This window comes from Canis aureus, chromosome 14, assembly GCF_053574225.1.
Source record: "Canis aureus isolate CA01 chromosome 14, VMU_Caureus_v.1.0, whole genome shotgun sequence".
NCBI lineage: Eukaryota > Metazoa > Chordata > Mammalia > Carnivora > Canidae > Canis > Canis aureus.
In genome coordinates this window covers 23,628,247-23,648,519 of record NC_135624.1, presented here as the reverse complement: position 1 = coordinate 23,648,519, position 20,273 = coordinate 23,628,247, and the positions used below count along the sequence as shown (strand labels likewise).

At 36.1% G+C, this 20,273-nt stretch overlaps 1 protein-coding gene across 24 annotated transcripts in view; it reads right to left on the bottom strand.

Moving 5' to 3' along the window:
• Positions 1 to 20,273, bottom strand: part of LOC144283253 (uncharacterized) — a 106,668-nt gene that overhangs the window by 19,197 nt on the left and 67,198 nt on the right. For 10 of the 24 annotated variants that reach the window (XR_013351685.1, XR_013351689.1, XR_013351696.1 and 7 more), the window contains 2 exons: positions 19,921 to 19,978; positions 17,777 to 19,043 (listed from right to left, as the gene is read on the bottom strand). The exons of 8 other annotated variants lie outside the window; for them this stretch is intronic. Coding sequence is in view for 1 of the 16 variants with exons in the window: in XM_077847097.1 (XP_077703223.1) it covers positions 16,817 to 16,833 (17 nt within the window). In the remaining 15 variants the exon portion in view is untranslated. Of the gene's footprint in view, positions 1 to 16,816; positions 17,377 to 17,776; positions 19,044 to 19,920; positions 19,979 to 20,273 lie in introns of those variants that run through there. 6 more of the 24 variants (XR_013351690.1, XR_013351694.1, XR_013351699.1 and 3 more) reach the window with 2 other exon arrangements.

Sequence of the window (20,273 nt, the reverse complement as noted above, 5' to 3'; positions counted from 1 at the left end):
TTTATTTTCTCTCTTTTTTTTTTTTTTGGTCTTAATAACAGTTCCCAGAAGATTCTAGATTGACTTTCTATCATCTGTGCTTTTTTTCAGTCTTCGGTTATTAATTTATGCTAAATTGAGTGAAAGTTTTCAATTGCTCATATACCTCCTTACAAAGGAAGTGTTTCTCTCACTTATTAGTGCTAAATCCCAGTTCCAGGCATTGCTTTCCCTTTGTCACATTTCCATGCGTATTACTCACAAACAAATAAATCCTCTCTGTAAAGTATTTGGCATCTTTATCTTCCTTCATGAAAATGCAGTTCTGAGATTTCCAATTACACATATGGACCAGATGTGAAACATGACTTAAATGAACAGGGAATTCAGTATGGTTTTGCAATCACGAGACATATATTGTATCCCTCTTATGCTAATGTTTCCTTTATAATTCCCTGTTGTGGGACAGCTGCTGCAAGCGCCTGAGTGGCCCCTCTTGGCATATTCTTTCTCTTCGTGTGCTTTTCCGCTTTCCCCAATCCAAAGAAAAATCAAAAAATGGAGGGAGAATGGAAATATGACTTTTTGCCTCATCCTACTATGTTAACACAAACATATGGCACATAGGTCACCTCTCCTTTTTCTCTGTGCCCATAGTTGACATAAATGGTCAGTCAGGACACCCTTTCTAACTCAAATTTGGCTTGGAATTCTTCTCAACACATTATAATTCAGTCAGCTCAATTACGGGTGCCCAGTCTACCTGCAGTCACTGTACCCTTCTGAGTTTACAACTTTTCACATTTATGTTTCCATTATCAGGTGTTCCTATGGACTAAAAATATTAACTAATTTTTTTTATCAATGATAGTCATGAAAAGAAAAAAAGTTCTGTGGTGTGTGTGTGTGTGTCTGTGTATGTATGTATGATTTCAAACTGGAGGAGATAATAGCTCGATGGGAGAAACAAATTCCAGAACACATCACAAATTTCATCCTGGTTTCTTTAAGTCAAAACGTAATTACCATTTCTCCTACCAGAAATACTATGACAATCTCAAATTTGTCTTATATTCGCCATACCTCTGTGCATTCATTATTTCACACAGTAGGGTAAGGAGCTTCCAGTCATGCAGGTCATTGGTGTCATTCTCACCATTAAGATCCTCAGTGAAACTCATCACACTTGTACCTAACATAAAAACTAACAAAATTTACAAAATAGGGCATGATTTGGTCCCTGCATTTGTTTTATCCTCACCATCAAATACTTTTTTGCCTTATTCACTTCATTTCACCTACAAGGATCTTCTGTCTCTCAAAGTGCTACACACATTTCTGCTCAGTGTCTTCTCTTCCATCCATGCATTTATTTAATTTTATTTATTAAGTGCTTCTTTAATATATAAGCAGTCCATTTCCTATTTACCTGGTTGTTTCCTACTTAGATTCATATTGCAGCATGAAAATCACTCCCAGAAGAAGACCTCATCTGACTGTGACAGGAACTTCTATGTGTTCAGTAAAATCTATTCACTCTTCTTTCTGGCCATGGTTCTACAATTCTTGGTCTATTCTTACACCTCTGGGTGGCATGTGACTAGTATCACTTATTGAATGTAAATGGAACTGTGATATGTCATTGCCAGGCCAAAGTGTTAAGAAGTAAGAGTGGGCTAAAAGATCCCAAATTTTCTCACAGTTAGGGGCTGCCCATATCTATTGGCTTCTGTCTTCATATCACTCTAACTTCTATTTCCCATGGTAAATCTTCTCTGACCCTGATTCTGCTGCCTCATTATTATAACTGTGATTTCACTGGGCTCATCTGGGTAATCCAGGACAATTTTTCCATCTCAAGGTCTTAATTTGATCATATTTGCAAAGTCCCTTTTGCTATATCACATAAGATATTTATAGGTTCTGAGACATAGACATCTTTGGGGAGGAGGGAACATTTTTCCATCTACCACATCAAGTGACCAGATACAAACCTATAAAAGGGTTAGAACAAAAGGATCATTAGCATTCAAAATCTGAGACAAAGAAAAGCTTGAAGATATGGCTTTTCTACCAAAGCGTATTATTTCAGGGAACTTCAAAATAGCCATCATTAAATTTGGAAGAGAATCATAAGGAAAAGGAAGAAAAGATAGCAGATTCAAGAACAAATAAAATAATAAATGAAAAAGATAAAAGAACATAAGTGTGGTTGCTAACACATGACTTTGTCTGTAAACAAATAGAAACTTACTATAAACTCTCATAGGAATTATACTGCCACTGAGAAAGAGCGTAGGGTAAAAATAAACATAAATAAAAAATAAACATTGGAATGTCTCCAAATCAGCTTTCAAGCTCCACACTTGCACCAGTTGGAAATTGACTTTGGAAGTGGTATACTCCTCAATTAGGATGTGATACCAACACTTTCTCTGATGCCATCATGGAGGCATAGACAGGTAAGAACCTCCCAGAGGGCATAACCAAAGGCCAGGGAGAACACTGAACATCAGAGTTACTTCCAAAGAGCATAATGAAGAATGAAGATTAAGTTAAGACTTGAGTTTACCAAATCCATCTGTAGTAATTCAATTTCTTTTCAATCAATTGGTTTTGAGTCCAAAAACAGCCTCAGTTCCAAAAACTGGGCAAAGGGCCTCAATTTTTTTTATTAGAGCCATTGCCTTTATTCTGATCTGTTTTCTTACAATAGTACATGTTGAATAGTAACCTTGTTAGCCATTCATTTATGGTAGAGATGCCATGTTCTATTAACTATCTTTCTAACTCTTCATAGTCAGACATCCCTATCATCCCTCTAATAATGCCTACCTGGTTTCTGACAGATAAACAAAACTATCTGGCCTCTATTGTTTTGGGGTCTATCAACTGCCCTGTACTAAAGAACCCAGTGTTTTTTTTTTAAGATTTTATTTATTAATTCATAGGCACAGAGAGAGAGGGGCAGAGAAACAGACAGAGGGAGAAGCAGGCTCTATGCAGGGAGCCCGATGTGGGACTCGATCGCAGGTCTCCAGGATCACACCCCAGGCTGCAGGAGGCACCGAACCGCTGTGCCACGGGGGCTGCCCAAGAACCCACTTTAAAACAGCATCACCTTGTCAATCCAGGTTACCATTGAACTATCTAATTTATTTTCGTGCCCCACTTACCAGTGTATTTTTGTTGTAAGAGGTGTGTCCTCTTTGTCTTCCAATGGGACATAGTCCTCTGATGGGTTCTCTAGCTTCACATGGAATATCCACTTCAGCACATCCTCCTCTTTGAGACTATTAATACCATCTTCCCTCATATACCATAGCAATTCTGGCCATAGTTCTCTCCCTTCTAAGAGTCAACAGCAGACATGTCCTGATATTTTTGCTGTGATGTTAAATTCTGCATATCAGGAGTGAGTTCTCAAATTGATAAACTCTCTCTTATTCAATCTTATGTTCCCATTCTTTGATTGGGAGTAGATTCCTCAGAATCTACTCCTATCATTCTCTCCCAGATCCTGCCCATGTATGCTGCCTGGGTTCTGCAACTCTTTTGATATAGAATCCCCTTCCTCCCTTAACAGGACTAGTACATCCCCTGCTGCTTTACATTGTGACTTAATTTTGATCCTGGCCCAGTATTGCGAATGTATAATTGCTTTCAAATATATTACTTTGGAAAGGCTTTCTTCCTTAGAAAGTTTCCTGAAGATTGTTATGTTGTGGGAGAAGACAATCCCTATCTAGCAGTTATAGAGATGTGGAGAATGGAGTGTGTATGTGAATGTGTGTGAGAGGGTATGTGAGGGGAGTGGGTGTAGGAGAGACAGAGACAGAGAGAGAGAAAAAGAGAGAATGCCTCCATATAAGCATTTCATGTTTTAGGCAACTCATATCCTATCTGAACTACTAGAGAAATAAAGTCAATGGATTCTGATTCTGTATTATTATTATTATTATTATTATTATTATTATTAGTGAGATGTAATCAACAAAGACTGATGGTTGGTAATCCAAAAATTATGATATATTCCAATCTGAATAATTTAAAAAATTATTAATTTTTTATTAATATTAATATTAATATTAATGCAATATATTCACACTGCAGTTTGTGTTTGTTTCCACAAGCTCGGGTACCTAAACAGACACCCTATTATAAACAGTTTTTTTAAATTTAATATTTCAGGGGTGCCTGGGCGGCTCAGTCAGTTAAGTGCTTGACTCTTGATTTCTGCTCAGATCATGATCTCAGGGTTGTGAGATTGAGCCCCGTGTTGGGCTCTGTGCTGGGCACAGAGGCTGCTTAAAATTCTCTCCCTGTCCCTCTGCTCCTCCTCCTCCTCAAAAAAGAGAAAGAATATTTCTTTGTATGTGTTTCTATGTAATATTTCATATTACATATTGAAATATTCAATATTAATAAATAATAAATGAATAAAATATATGATATAAAAATATATGAATAAAATATTCATATTACAATAATATTTCATATTATTCAAAGCATATTATTATGCTTTGAAATTAGTAGAAAAATACTGATAATGTTCCTGTGAAGCCTGAAGACATTCAATAATAATTTTTGAATAAATATGATCAGAGATAAAAGTTTTCAGGTCTGATTCCAACAGGCCAGTAGACCACACAATAAGCCACAACACAATAAGCAATTGACATGCTGATGCTTTCAGAGGATTAGTTACCTAAACTTCAGTGTGATGGGAGATAGGAAAACTCTCTTCACAAACAAAATTCCCATAGGTTTGTAAAACTTATTATATTTTTTTCCTAAATGAAAGCACATATTCATTATCTTGCTTTATATTCCTTCCTTACCCTTCAACACACAAGCCCCATTGTGAGTTTGCCTATTATTTCTTGATTCCAAAACTCTTTATACAGTCTGAGCAATTACAGAATCCTGCATCAAATCGTCATATGTTGTGAATGAGAATTTCAATGAACATGTACTTGGGAAATGAAAGACAGATGGTCTTTCAGCCTGTATCTCCTTTATCTCTTTTGTCAACCCAGAATTGACTTCACATGTCTTCTCCATTTTGTTTGTATCAGTATGCTTACATGGATCTCATAAATTTTTTTTTCAGTTCACTTGAGTGTATTCACCAATTCTAATTCTCTGAATGTCTTCTCCATTGAAATCCTCCTCTATTGCTTCCCTCTCTTACTACTATACTTCATTTTTCAATTGGGTCATCTCACATTTATTCTCCAGACTTTTCTAAATAAAAAGCCATATTAATGAGGTCTTTCTTTATAATAAGTCAATCTAACACGCTATCCCATATTGCAGTCTTCACTGACATCTGAATCTTTGGCATCTGCCACACAGAAGGCACTGAATAGCTAAGGGAAAACAAAACCAATCCATTCCTTTCATCTATTTTCACTTTCCCAAACCTGGAGAATCCAGAAGGATCTCTGAGGTTGAAGGAAGACAGGAAGAACAAAAGAGTTGAGGGGCAGGAGAAGAAGCACTGACCAGACTCGCTTTTTCCACTGTCCAACTGTGGAAGTGGAAGGTCAATCTGAACTGGAAGATGGAGAAATTCTGAACTTCAGAGTTTCATCTGAAACTGAAGATAAGGTTAACCAGCTGTGACTGCCTGAGATCCCATTAAAGACAGAGAGGGGAAACTGACACAGCAGGTGTGAATGCAGTGATTGAAAAAAAAAAAAGTCCATATCTGTATTCAACTGACTCCAATATTTTTCAATAAATAGATGTTTTCATGAATAAATATATAAATATAGACAAAGTATTTTATGAAATTAAAACAGGAAAAAATGCAGAAACCTCAAATGTGCTATTTACTATTGGTATGATATTAGACCAATAAAATATAGCTTCTCTGAGTATTAAGACCTTCATTTTAAAAAATAAGAATAAAAGGATCACACTGCATTGTTGTGAGGTTTCAGTAAAGAATAATGCATCAAAACATCTAGCACAATACCTGGAACATGGGAAGCCCTCAATTCATTCTAGTTTACTTCCCTGAGAATTTTCTGATTTTGTATATTTTTTTGAGGTGTCACTGCATATCTAGGACCTCTACTAGACAAGTGTGAGATGAAGTTCTTTCTCTGAATGGTAGAAACCATCAAAGGACCAAAAGGTGATACAAATAAAACAAAATAAATAAGCTCAAGATTATCATCAAATTGTGGTTTAAACTATAGTATAGTTGTTTTGGAAATTCAGAAAAAAAAATAAAGCAAAATGGGAAATCATACAACACATTTCCTAGAAAACAAACTAAAGTTCAAGTCAACAAGGAGGCTTGTTTTTCTTCCTTCTGGCTCCTTCCAACTTGAAACACAGCCAGAGCCCTTTCTGAAGATCAGGAAGCTTAGACTGTAGGAGCCAGCAGTAGATGTCATTGTCCTGGTTTGTTATTCAAGACACAAATCTGTGTTGCCCAAATTCTTACAGAACACTACTCCCTGGTACCCTGTTTCAACATTTGCAACAGAATATTTGGAAAGCATTGTTGGGGGCAAAGCCACATCTAACAACTCCCATTCCTAGAGCATCAGATTTTAATTTTAATAAAAACAAGACTCTAAGCCTTTGGACATCAATTTATGGCAATGGGAGCTGTAAATAAAGTATAAGACCTAGTTACACTGAGTTTATTAATGTAAAACCACCATGAAATCAATGGTTTGCTTGAAGAACTTAGATTCAGTTTACTTTGGATTAAGAAAATGTTTCATGTCATTGTGTGTAAGAGCTATAAATATGCACATATAAAGAAATAAATTAATAATATAGGAGTATTTGCAAACTTTTTGACTACTCAAGCCCTCAAAAGAGAGCTTTTCTTATTGCTAACCCACAAACCCTCTTCTTAACCCAGAAGATTCAGTCTTGGTTAGACAAGCTCTTACTCTTTTATGATGTATGCAGTTCTGAGTAAAAGCAGAGAAGGCTGGACAAAGAGCAAGGCAGTAGATGGAAGGTTAAGTCAATCTATATAACACGTAAGGGAATGGGAGAACAGCCAGAATGGGAGATAGAATAAAAGCTGCTTCTACTGGAAAAAGAAATATTGAGTATAGATATTGTGAGGAGGGTCATAAATGAGAGTTTCTTAAGTGTTGTGTATAATAACAGGGAGAAAACAAAAATAAGATGTGAAGAATGTTGCTGAAGTTGTAAATTAGATATGTTTTATTGGAAGCCATTTTATTTTTATCTTTTTAAAAATATTTATTTGTCTGAGAGAGAGAACATGATCATGGGAAGGGGAAGAGGGGGAGAAATCCTTAAGCAGACTCTCCACTTAGCACAGGGCCCAACACAGGGCTCAATCCCAGGACCCTAAGATCATGACCTGAGTAGAAATCAAGAGTCCAATGCTCAACCAACTGAGCCACCCAGGTGCCCTGAATTAGATATGTTTTAATATCTCACAAGGAGCATGAGTAGTGCTTGGAATTTCTTTTGGTCATTTTTGGTTTTAGCTTGTAAATTGTGCTTCTCAAAAGCAAAACCATATATATATAGACAGGACTATTTGTATCTTTGGATTGTGAGGGATACACTCATAGCCAAATAGACAGAAATTGATTTTAATATTCTTTCCCCATACACAGGCTGCCATTTGTATGCTGATACATGTAGTCTGTAAAGGTCAAAGGTCTAAAAGGGTCAAAGCTCATTTGTAAGAATCTTTGTGCACCAGATGAACATAGGATCCAGGCATGCAAATGAGGAAAATAGAATCATATGTGGTAGGATGAGGGGGGAAAAGAGAAGAAGAGGTAGAGAGAGTATTCATTGAATAAAATATGGTATTACTTGGCAATTTAAACTGTTCAAAAGAACTTGGGACCAGGAGAAACAGCAATTTTCAGAGACACAAGGCTTTTTCTAAAATGCACATCAATCCAAACAGAAAACTCTGGGAAATCATGTGAGTTCTCTTCTCCTTGGTGACTAAGATCTGTTATATATCCCACTTCTTGAGAAGCCCCAACTAGAAGCTGAACTCCATCCAGATACCGCACATTATCAGTACTTGCCCCATTGTGTAGATATAATCAATATTTAGTGAATAAATAACCTCCTCTCACAGAAACTACTGCATCCTTCCACCATAACACAGCCTATGAGAAATTAAAATGAACCATTTAAGTCTCTGGCTCCCTAGACAACTTTAAGCTCCACATGCTCAAGGACAGTATCACATTCATGTTCAGAGTCCCAGTTGGCATAGTAAGTACTCAGTCAATGAATTTTGAACTGAGTTGAACAAGAAAAAAATAAGCTCTAGCTTGGGTAGAAAGTACAGTGTGTAGAGATAGATATAGGCCAACTTTACAGAGTCAGGCAGGAAAAGATTTCCAGATAGATTGAGGTGGACTCAGTCTTACTATAAAAACTCACTGTCTAGCAAGGTCTGTTATGAGCAATGTAAAAATTGGGTCCTAACAATGTATGCAATATTGGTTAATCCCATTCTCTGTGCCATAATTTTCATGGGTTTTGTCAGAAGACATTATCCGTTGCACATAAGAAGATTATCTTGAGTCTCTTCTTATAACTTGAAGTTACTTAGAGGTGAGTCTAAATTTTGTATAGTGGCACATCAAATGTAAGCAAGAGATCATATTTTAGGATAGTTCCTTTGGGAGACTGTGTCTATTCTAATACTGTTATTACTCAACATCTTTTAGGAACTGCTGTCAAAACTTTGAAAAATCATTTTATTTATAGGTGAGCATTATTTTGAAAATAAGCAAAAGTTATCCACACTTCAGTGTTGTGAATGAATGTGTGCTATTAACAAAGTAATGCAGTGTTTCAAAAAGAAAACAAAATGTATTAATGAAATTACTGGTATTTTGGACTTGCTTAAAATCTGACTGAAATCAGTGCCATTGGAAGTCACAGAAATATCTTTATCAGAGCAATATTGTGAGAATAAGTCAAATGCTTTCTAAAAGGACTACATTGGTTGGGGTGCCTGGGGTCTCAGTGGTTGAGCATCTGCCTTTGGCTCAGGTCGTGATCCCGGGTCTCTGGGATGGAGTCCCACATCGGGCTCTCTGCAGAGGAGCCTGCTTCTCCTTCTGCCAATGTCTCTGCCTCTCTCCCTGTGTCTCTCATGAATAAATAAGTAAAATCTACAAAATTAAAAAAAATAAAATAATAAAATAAAAGGACTATGTTGGAAACCAACAGTCATGTGAGTGCATAAGTTCTGGCATGCTTGTTCAAGAAAAGTCTTGGAACTTTAAAATATGAATCCCATGTATTTTTCATTTTCCTCTCTGTGCTTTTATAAAGAATGCCAAAGAAACAATAAAAGAGTGAAAAAATAGGAAGAAGTGATGGAGATTGAGACATTCTTTTCCAATACAGAGGCACTGACAAGAAGGTTTATGTTTAAGTATTTATGGAATTTAGGAACAACAAATGAAAAGACCTCTTTGAAAAATGATCTCTAAAAAAGAGGGCGTGGGCTGACTTACCAACTTCCTGTATGAACTGCTATCCTATTGGGGTTTCTGAACCCTACTTAAAGTAGTCTGCCTGTTAAATAATCAGACATTTATCAAGGCAGCTTAAACCAGAAAAAGAAAGAAATATAGCTCTATCCCTCTCCTGTATACCCATTGACTAAGTTGTTTGGGCCATCAGTGCAATGATATCATTTACTAATGAGAAACCATATTGGTTTTCCCTTTCTAAAGTATAGGTATGAATGGTTCTCCCAAACTGAAAAAAAAAAAGCTATTTTGTACCATTAAGCAGTCACTGTCTGGTTACAGGTTAGATCTCTGCCCTCTACTGGAAAATATTATTTTTGCACCAGAATGCTTCTTATTTCTGTTTTATGAAAATCATAAATTAATGTCAATCACAAAATAGTACATTTCCTTATTTAAATATATTCATATCCTTAATTTATGAAATTTTATTTTATTCTCATGTTCTATTACTTTAATGTTATTTAAAACATGTATTTAAGTGTTCCTATAGCATAGGACCTCTTTTTCTTCCCTGGTAGTACAAAGGAATGGAGTGAGATGTTTCCGGTCCTCTAGACTTGTGTGTACCTACATGTATACACATGGTAGATACTGTGTACGTAATACAGTAGCCACTTGGCACAGGTAACAACTGAGCATTTGAAGCATGGCATGTCCATATTGAAATGCGCTGAAAGTATAATACACATTGGATTTCCAGAACAAAAAAATACTTTAATTGTTCTTGATTACTTTTGAAATAATATGTTGGGTACATTGTGTTATTAAATTGTATTATTAAATTAATTTACCTATTTCTTTTACTTTTTTGAATGTGGTTACTAGAAAAATTAACATTATATATATGATTCTAATTTTTGGCTCACATTATATTTCAGCTGGCCAGCACTGCTCTAGAAGCTCTAACTTAAAAAAGTGATACAAATACAGAACTGACTATATAAACATCAATATGGTTTAGATAATAAAAGAATATATTTATATCTGTTAAGCATCTTGAATATATATAGCTTCTCTGAGGGGACTGTTACACTATTATTGGCATCATTCATTAGTTACTTTTTAGGTAAGCAACCTGAAGCCAGAGAAGTTAAGTATCTTGACCAAAGGGGGAAATCCATGATTTGAACCTGTAGAGGTGGGATTTGGATGCTGTGCTTTTCTTCACCACCCCACACAACTCTATATAAAGATTATAGGGGGAACCCTGGGTGGCTTAGGGGTTGGGCATCTGCCTTCAGCCCAGGGCATAATTCTGGAGACCAGAGAGAGAGTCCCATGTCGGGCTCCCTGCATGGAGCCTGCTTCTCCCTCTGCCTGTGTCTCTGCCTCTCTCTCTCTCTCTCTCTCTCTATCTCTATCTCTATCTCTCTCTCTGTGTGTGTCTCTCATGAATAAATAAATAAAAGTTTAAAAAAAGAATATAAATGAGACTATTTTGTTGAGGTATGGCTTCGGAAATGGCTTTCTGGCATAGCTGAAATCTGAGTTGAATTTTTAACAATGAATAGAAGTTAGTCAGGTAACCTTCTTTCCTATGTGAAATAAATCCATAGAAATGGAAATATTATTTGAGGACAGGTACACAAATGATGTCCAGGGGATAAAGGAATAGCAAAATCCTTTATCTCCAAAACATTTGAGCACCCACAGAGGTAATATGAGATGTAAAAAGAAGGAGGAAGAGAAGGAGCAGGGGAGAGAGAGGAGAAGGGAAGAAAGAGGATAAAGTGAAGAAGGATGTACAGCAGAAAGGAGGAAAAGGAGGAAGAAGGAGGTGATGTCATTGTTGCACACAGAGAATTTACATTTGGCCAGAAGCGGGGAAATTCTAAGCTCTTGCAGCTCTGCCCCTTTACGTATGTACAACTCAGTAAGTCTATGATTTCTGTGAGTCTCAAAGTTGACCTCTTGTTTCAACCCTTGGGCATTAATTGGCAATCAGTGTTTCTTGTCTATGGAAAGTAAACTTAATGATGAGTGCCTAGAAAGTTTGTATATAGACAAACTTATCCAAAACCAGGACTTAGTGGGATGGTTGCTTAGATCAGTATACAATGCCTTTATGTTTTGGAGATTTTGGAGATTTCCTGCTAATAATAATGACAAAAGAACATAATTTTTAATAATTAAAAAAAAGTTTCTTCCTTTGTGCTAAATCTCATCTTCCAAGATAAATGCTTATGTTCAGGTAAGGGGTGGGGGCACTAAGGAAGGAAGAAGGGGACACCATTATTTGTTTCCTTTTGTGCAAGGATCTATAGGACCTGGCTCTGCTCACTGCCATGGGGATCTGCTGTATTTGCAATAAGAGAGCCACAGTCTCTGATCTTTACCAGGAAAAGAAAAGTCAAGACAAATTGCCAGGAAAGAGTCTTTAAAAACCCAAATGAGGAGGTGGTGTGGGAAAACACAAACAGAGGACTTTGGATGATGAAATAAAAACAGTGATAAAATGCCCTGTGGGTGAGAATGGGCTTTTAACCCCATCAGGAAAATCTTCCTGGAAGGGATGAGCCTGAGTTAAGATTTAAAAAATGAGGAGGACTCAGCCTGGAGAAGAATTCGTGTCAAAGGACTATCAAGCAATGGAAAAGTATGAGAGATGACTCGTGTAGAATCAGAGCATGGGGCTGAGCAGTCGAGCATTTCTCAAGCGTAGAGAGAAAGGAGTGGGAGACATATGGGAAATGAGATGGGCAAGCTCAGTTCCTGGAACATCTTTCAGGCCCTTTTAAATATCTTGTATTTTATCCGTTGGGCCAGGGAAACTACTGAATTGTGTTGGAAAGAGAGTGACACAGTCAAATTTACATAAAAGAAAATTTCTGTTTGGCTCCTTTTCTTTGTTCCTCTACCTACACCTCCATTCCAAACCAGCTCCTCTACTTACCAATGATCTTTCTTTCATCTAGTTAAGGGACCTCTGGTTTGCAAAAATAACCAAGATACTATTATTATTCTTTATTTATCCCACTATGATGAGATATTTTGGAATTTGCTAGTTCACAAAATCAAAGCCTATCAACCAATGTTATTCTGTTCATCATTCAGTGTAAACTTTTTGAAGATCTGATGAAAAAATCTTTATTTTTTTAAGATTTTATTTATTTTTTCATGAGAGACACAGAGAGAGAGGTAGAGACATAGGTAGAGGGAAAAGCAGGGATCCTGATGTGGGACTTGATCCCAAGACCCCAGGATTACGACTTGAGCCAAAAATCTTTAAATACTTTTGAATGAATTCAGTGAATACTTTCTGAATTTCTTGGGTAACAGCTAATAAGCTAAGTAAGATATAAGCCAAAACTCTTTTTTTCTGTACGTTTTATGACATGGATTCCCTTCTACTCCAAGGAAGAAGAGACCAGGAAATTGTCTTAAGAGCAGTTTCATCTTTCTTTTCCATGTTAATCATAGGGCATCAAATGCAATGTGGATTCAAAAAAATAAGAGAATGAATCAGGGTCAAATGTCAAACACATCTACTTGTGATCTTATGTTCATGGATAAGACAGTTTTCCAAAGCCATCTTCTCCTGGACTGTAGTATTAGAGTAATAATACCAGCTGGCATTTACTGCATACTTGCTATGTGCCAGCCACTGGCCTAATTTCAGTGTTTTACCCTTATCATAATATTTACTTAATCTCTACAGGTTAGTCAATGCTATCTTCATTCATATTTTACAAATGGAAACAATGTGGCACAGAGAGAAAGAAAGACATTCATCAAAATCACATATCAAAAAGGTAGTGGGGTTAGGATTAGAATCTACCAATCCTGATCCAGAACTCATGCTTTGAAATCACTAGATAGCTAAAAAAAATAAATAAATAAACAATAAAAATTTTAAAAAAGGTTTGTTAGAATTACATTTGACAGACAAGTTATGATCTGTGTACATGGAAAACTGTTGTTTCAATTAAGTGGTACTATTGTTCAATTTTAGTTTGAAATAAAGCTTATCAGAATGTGTGATGTCTAGTACATAGAAGTTCTCAGGAAAACAAGTTCTCATTCATTCTTCCATAAAAAGCAGCTGCTGTTCCTCTTGTATCTGTATCCTCACCATGAGAAAGACCTCCAAATAGCTCTATTTTCCTCTTCCCCTACCCCTAATCTTAAAGAATTAAGAGAAAATGCAAAACTGATGCCAGATGTTCTGTAGCTGTTTCGGTCTGCATGTACCTTGGTTTCCAGCACATCACTTATACTTTGACAGTGTGTCTTCACAGTGTTCATGTGTACCCCATCTGAAGTTGCATGAGGAGCACAGTGGGATAGACACAGGATCAAAGCTAACCTCCTGGCCTCATTTTCCAACTGTTAAATTTCCCCTCCCAAGATTCACAGGATTTTCTTGTGTTAATATTCATGTGGTCAAAGACAGATAGAAGGATGGGATGCCTGGGTGGCTCTGCAGTTGAGAGTTTGCCTTTGGCTCACTGTGTGATCCTGGGTCCTGGGATTGAGTCCCCGCATCAGGCTCCTTGCAGAGAGACTGCTTTTCCCTCTACCTATGTTTCTGCCTATCTCTGTATCTCTCATGAATAAATAAATTCTTTAAAAACATTTTAAAAAAATTAAAAAGATTAAAAAGACAGATAGAAGGAAAGATGGATGTATTACAACCATACCCACTCGAAGTCCTGAACTAAGCATCATGCACGAAACTTGTAAATTCTGGTAGGAAGTTTAAAACTAAAAGTGTTTCAAGCATCCATGATCCTGCTATATAAATCTAAAACAAACTATTAATTCAAATAAAAGTTGCCATATGCCCCCCCTTGCCTGACACAGTATACACTCAATGTAGCATGGATTCACTATATTTTGGATCACCCACCTATCGGAGAACCTAAAACAGAGAAACAAGTTGAGGGTGGGGAGACAGCAGGCTTTTAAGATTCAGCCTAAAGAGCAAAGGAAAATGGTTATAAAAATAATATAAGTCAAAGGAAAATGTCTTATTCAACTTTGTACTACTGTGTGAAGAACAGCTTCCCTGTAAACAATATTCAAAAGAATCTTCAGCTCCTATACATTTGATCTCAAACAGTTCTCTAAATTTCATTTTATCCTTTCTTCCATCAGTCATGAGTCCCTAGCATTGTGTCAATCTTTTGCTACCAAAACTCTTTATTTTTATATTTTATATTTTTATATTGGTTAGGTCTTTTCCTGGAATATACTGTAAACAAAGGATGGATACTTACTTTTTCCTATTCATTTTGTTCCTAGAACAGTATCTATTACATACAGTTTGCTTGCAAGAAATAATATGCTAATTATCTAGTGAGAATGGTATAATGAATATTAACAATCCTCCATAATCCAGCCCTGATCACATCCCTGTAAAGCCTTCTCTAGTTACACCAATCCCTAAAAACAATAGTGACACATAAAGTCACCAGGTTATTGTCTAACATATGCTTAGCTCTCATTTAAGTTGATGCTGTGATTATGAACAAGTACCTACATATTCTCTTAACCCTACAAAAAACAATAAGCTGACAGTGTGTGCATTATTATCCTAACCATATACACATTATATACATAACCATATCCATATCCATGTATATATACTTATATAGTATAACTGCTAGCTCTTAAATATATATTTACATATACTAAATATATATATTCAAAAATTGCTCTGCTTTCCAAATGTTCATTTTTTAAAATCTTTGCACCAAGCCTGTGTTTTAAGTGCATCTTTAAATTTGAGGTATAGAAAGTGAAAAGATGTTAAGTGAATTGTCCCAGTTGACAGGGTTACACGATGGCAAAACTGGGATCTGAACTCCACCTAAGCCCAGACTCTCCTCCACTACACTATAGAGTCGCTCACTCTAAGGTTTCTCTAAGCAACTGGCCCAGAGTCACACAGCTGTCACAACAGCTAGACTCTGAACCATGCCTACCTGGCTTTTTGATCAACATGAGGCTGTCTTCTCCAATATTTCTATTCTTTGAACTTCAAGGTAGCTGAAAAATTTTAGAGCTCATAAAAGCCTTAGAGTTGATCTAACCTCATTTCCCCATTCAGATCATAGAGGTAAAGCCCACAGAAGAGAAGTCACACGAAAGAAGAGAGTCAGCGAAAGTCACACATAATTCAGTGAAGAAAATGAGCCCCAAACCCAAGTGTCCTCTTTTCATTCACCACATACCATCCATTTTGGGATTTCTTCATAAACTGTTTTGTAAATGCTTTCTGTTTCTAAAACTTGTATCCATTATAAAACAGCAAGTGAGAGGACAGATCCAACAGAAAAAGGAATGTATAATACTACATGAATTAAAAAGAGATTAATTAATGTGAATTACAGTTATATATCTTTTAACAACACCATGCTAGATATCTCCAGCATACTCACACAGACTTGTGAGACAGCATCCATTTACATATTTGTCTATGCCCGCAGACATCTGTTCTTACAAAATCATCTATTCATTCAACAATTACATGATAAGTTCCTACTATGTACTGAGCATCAGGCTAAACTTTGAATTTATTTAGACCAAAAGAACTGTAGATACCTCAAACTGCAATGCCTTTTACATCCATGTGTTCACAGAAGGGGCCAAATGTTTATTGAATACATGGATGAGTGAGTGAGTGAATGAATGAAAAAGCTTCAGAGATTCCCAAGTCCAGGGAGGCAGAAAAAGAGGCATAATCTTTGCTTTTATCCCTGGTAGTTTCCCTTATAGTTAGCAAAACAAAGAATCAGGGTAGCAATGGCTTTTAAGAAAAATCAAAAAGCAATTTCAAAAGGTAATCATAATGTTTATCTCAACCAGACTTAGCTGGAGGAGCTCTTTGCTCACATGAAAAGCAATTCTCCCATGCAGCTTTTTATCAGTGAATGCCACTCCCCTAATATCTGTATTCTCGTGACTGTTTTATTTTCCCCATCCCATATAATTAATAAAAATTCAAATACTAGTTATCATATGCTATATGATACAGGCCAACACAGTTTCCATGCAATATATCTTTTCCACTCTTTAAAAATAATCCTAGGAGCTAAATATTTTTATGCCCATTTTCCAGACAAGGGAGTTGATGTTCAAACAATTTCAGTAACTTTTCCCAGGTCATGAAATGCAAGTAAATAATATGACCAGGATTTTAAATCCCCATAAGTCTTATTCCGATGTTTGCATTACAGTGTCTCCTGTGCTAGCTATATTGCTTCTATATTCCCCCAACACTCCTGCACACACATACATATTGACACCATGACAACCACAAGCAGAAAAAAAATACTGGTAAGCTGTTCCTCATACAAACATACCTGATAAGTTGGGTCATTGTCAGTTTCTGCCTTGAGAGTTGTGTGATTTTTTGCTATTGCACGGCTCAGTGGCTCAATGTTTCTTCTTGCCCTGTGCTAGCAGTTTAACTATCTCCATATGTTCAGGAGCTCACAGAAAGGGGATTGAAAACAGCTTGATTAGCATAGTATGGGTGTTGGGTAAACTGCTGTCTGAGTTGAAGATATTTTTCTTCATGTTACACAGCATGAAGTCTCTCCACAATTCATCAGTTAACACCATGGTTCCTTAATGACCAAGCACTAAATCTTGGGTTTCAATCCCTCCGGGAATGTTTCACTTACTGATAGATAATCAAGAAGCATTTATTGAGCACCTGCTTCAGGAAAGCCCCAATAGGGGGTTACAAAGAATTATAAGACTATGCAGTTTTTCCTCAAAAACTGCAATAATAATAGATAATAATAATAATAGATACTTAGGGAAATTGAAACCTATCAATACAACAATGGAGAGTTAGATTAAAAGTCAAGATAATAAGATACTAAGATGTTATTTAAAATTGACAGTCAAATGAAAGTCAAAGGGGATCCCTGGGTGGCGCAGCGGTTTGGCGCCTGCCTTTGGCCCAGGGTGCGATCCTGGAGACCCGGGATCGAGTCCCACATCGGGCTCCCGGTGCATGGAGCCTGCTTCTCCCTCTGCCTGTGTCTCTGCCTCTCTCTCTCTCTCTCTGTGACTATCATAAATAAATAAAAATTAAAAAAAAAAAGTCAAAGTCACTAAGTTCAGAAGAATTTCAGATGTGTGCTCATCACTGGACTCAGATAGCCAGTAAAGAATTCTTGGAGGAAGGAAGGCTTCATACAGGATAAAGCATTAATATTGTACTAGGTTTACTAGGTGAAGAGAAAAGGGCAGCACAGAGAATCATCCTAGGTCTAATCCAATAGAATCAACCTGATTATACAATTCTCTTAACTTTTTTCAAACAACTCTGAGAAAATAATAAGACTGCTTAATTCTTTTTTTTTAAGTTGAGGTCAAATCTTCAAAGCAATGTCAAGGCAGAAGGAGACTTTATTTTATGCTTCATGCATGCTAAGGTCTTTGTCTTGTTCAAGAGTAAGCCGGAATACTTAATGTTAGACCTCATTAGAAAATAACATAGTTAAGTATGTGCGTTAAGTATTTGAAGATTACCACAGAAAGAATAGAAATACAGCTTTCAAAATGGCAAAGAAAAAAGGAATACAGAGAGTTTTATCAATCTAATGCAATGCAGCTAAGGAGAAAAAGTAAGAACACTGGGTTTATTCTTAAAAATGATAATAGACACAATAATTGAGTTAAAAAACAAGTTGTAGGGTATTATGAACAGTAGATGTCATTTATGCAGTTGAAAACTCATGAAGGATATTATATTATTACTACAATGGAGGCATATGTAACAAAATTACTAAAGTTTTACAAAGGATGGGAAAGATACATGTGTTAGCCATATTGGTTATCCCTAACAGAATAAGAGAGTAGGATGGGGAGGGGAAGAGAAAATCCTTCAACTGATTCTCTAATTGTTTTTATCTTTTTGGAAGTTCTAAAGAAAATATGGTAAAATCTTAAGATTTGATAAGTAAAGGGAATTAGATTGAGAAGATAGGTACACATGGCTTCAACTGTGTCTGAATCTATTATTATTTCTTTAAAAGTTCTGAGGCAAGTAGGGCAAAGTATTAAATTTGTTGGTTAGATCTGTAAGCAGTTGTGAAATTATTCTCTGAGTGTTTGGTATATTTTATAATAAGAACTAAAAAATAACATTTTTAAATAAAGAATTTCTTGTTTCATGCAATTAAAATATCCAACATAGATTAGACATAAGGTGTAGGTTGATTCAGATGTTCATGTTGTCATTAGGGCTTTGGCTCTGGTTTTCCAAACTTCTCTTGTTTCTCCCAAATTCATGTATTGACTTCATTCCTGGTTTGGCTTCTAACATGGTAGCAAAACAGTCATTGTAGCTTTGGTTCCTTCTTACACATACTACATTATCCATCCAGTGAGTGGCTTTTGTCCCAATATTCTAACAGATATCCAGAAATCTTTTCTCATTAGAATGTATGCTTCCTCTTCTCCCTCAACTCCAAAGCAATTACTGCGGTCAAATAAATGATTTCCTCAGTGTGGGTTGTATATCACAGTCTTGGACCTATTAGAACCTCATGATCTGCCTATGGAAAATAAAACCTGTTGAGCAAAGGAGAGGAGAAAAGGCTCATCAGGGAAAGGAATATCAATCAACTAATATCCACTATACTATTTAAAAAGAATAACCCCTGATTATTCAATTAGAAAAGTATTAGTGAAGTGCCAGGAAGACTTGCAGTCTACAATGCCCTTTTGTTGTTTTAATACTGTGTATTAGCTTTATGGTCAACACTATTTTAAGCAAAATGAAGAGTGCAAATATGTATTGTGTGTATATGTGTGCAAATTATGGGGCTCACCAACATTTGCATATTAATTCATTAATTCATTACTTAGCATTTTCTGAGCTACCAGCTAGGTGTTAAGTTTTTGGCTTTTATCTAAAATTACTTAAAATATTAAGATGAGGAAAAAATTTACTACACTTCAATGTCATCTTCTCTCCTAAATCAAAACAAGTCTAAGACTTGATAGGCACCATAGCATTATGGTCAAGGGTGCAAACTAGAACAAGACTGCTTGGTTTCAAATCCCAGCTCGCATCATTTACCAGCTTTCTGACTTTGAACAAGTTTCTTAACTTGCATTTTCATCATATAGGCATTGCAAGGATGAAATGGTCCCACCACAGCACAGCATGTGGAATAGCACCTGGTGTACTGCAAGCACTTAATATTAAATCCTGACCAAAGAGTCTCCTGGCTTCCAGTATGTTGTTGTTAATATAAAGATAAACCTTTTGCACAAACAATTAATTGACATGGTGCAAACATGGGAAAAAAACCCACACAACTAGCATCATCAGGTATCTGAAGCTTTATATCATATCTGAACACAACCACACATTTAAAATTTTTATAAAAATGAAGAATGTAAAGAGATTCAGAGAAAACTTATTTTTTACATTTTTATTTACCTTTTAAAAAACTGTATGTATTCAGGCTTTCTAGTGGGGAGCCTGGAAATCCAATAAGCTTCAAAAAAAAAAAAAAAAGGTGATAAAAAAAATCACACATTGTGCCTTTGATAGTCCACAGTCTAAATTTGCATTGACTTCTTTAAAGACTAAGTATAGCAATTTCTGTATCCTTCCCTTATGGATCAGATGAAGACTCAAACAATCTTATCTTTGGAAAGATCTTAGAGATAATGAATCTTCCCACACAGTGCATGGGGGTTCCCATCTTCCTTAACCTTAATGTTGTCATTAAATTTCCAAAAATAAAGTTGAAAGGAGAGTCATGTCCTTTCTGAAGCTCTCTAATCATT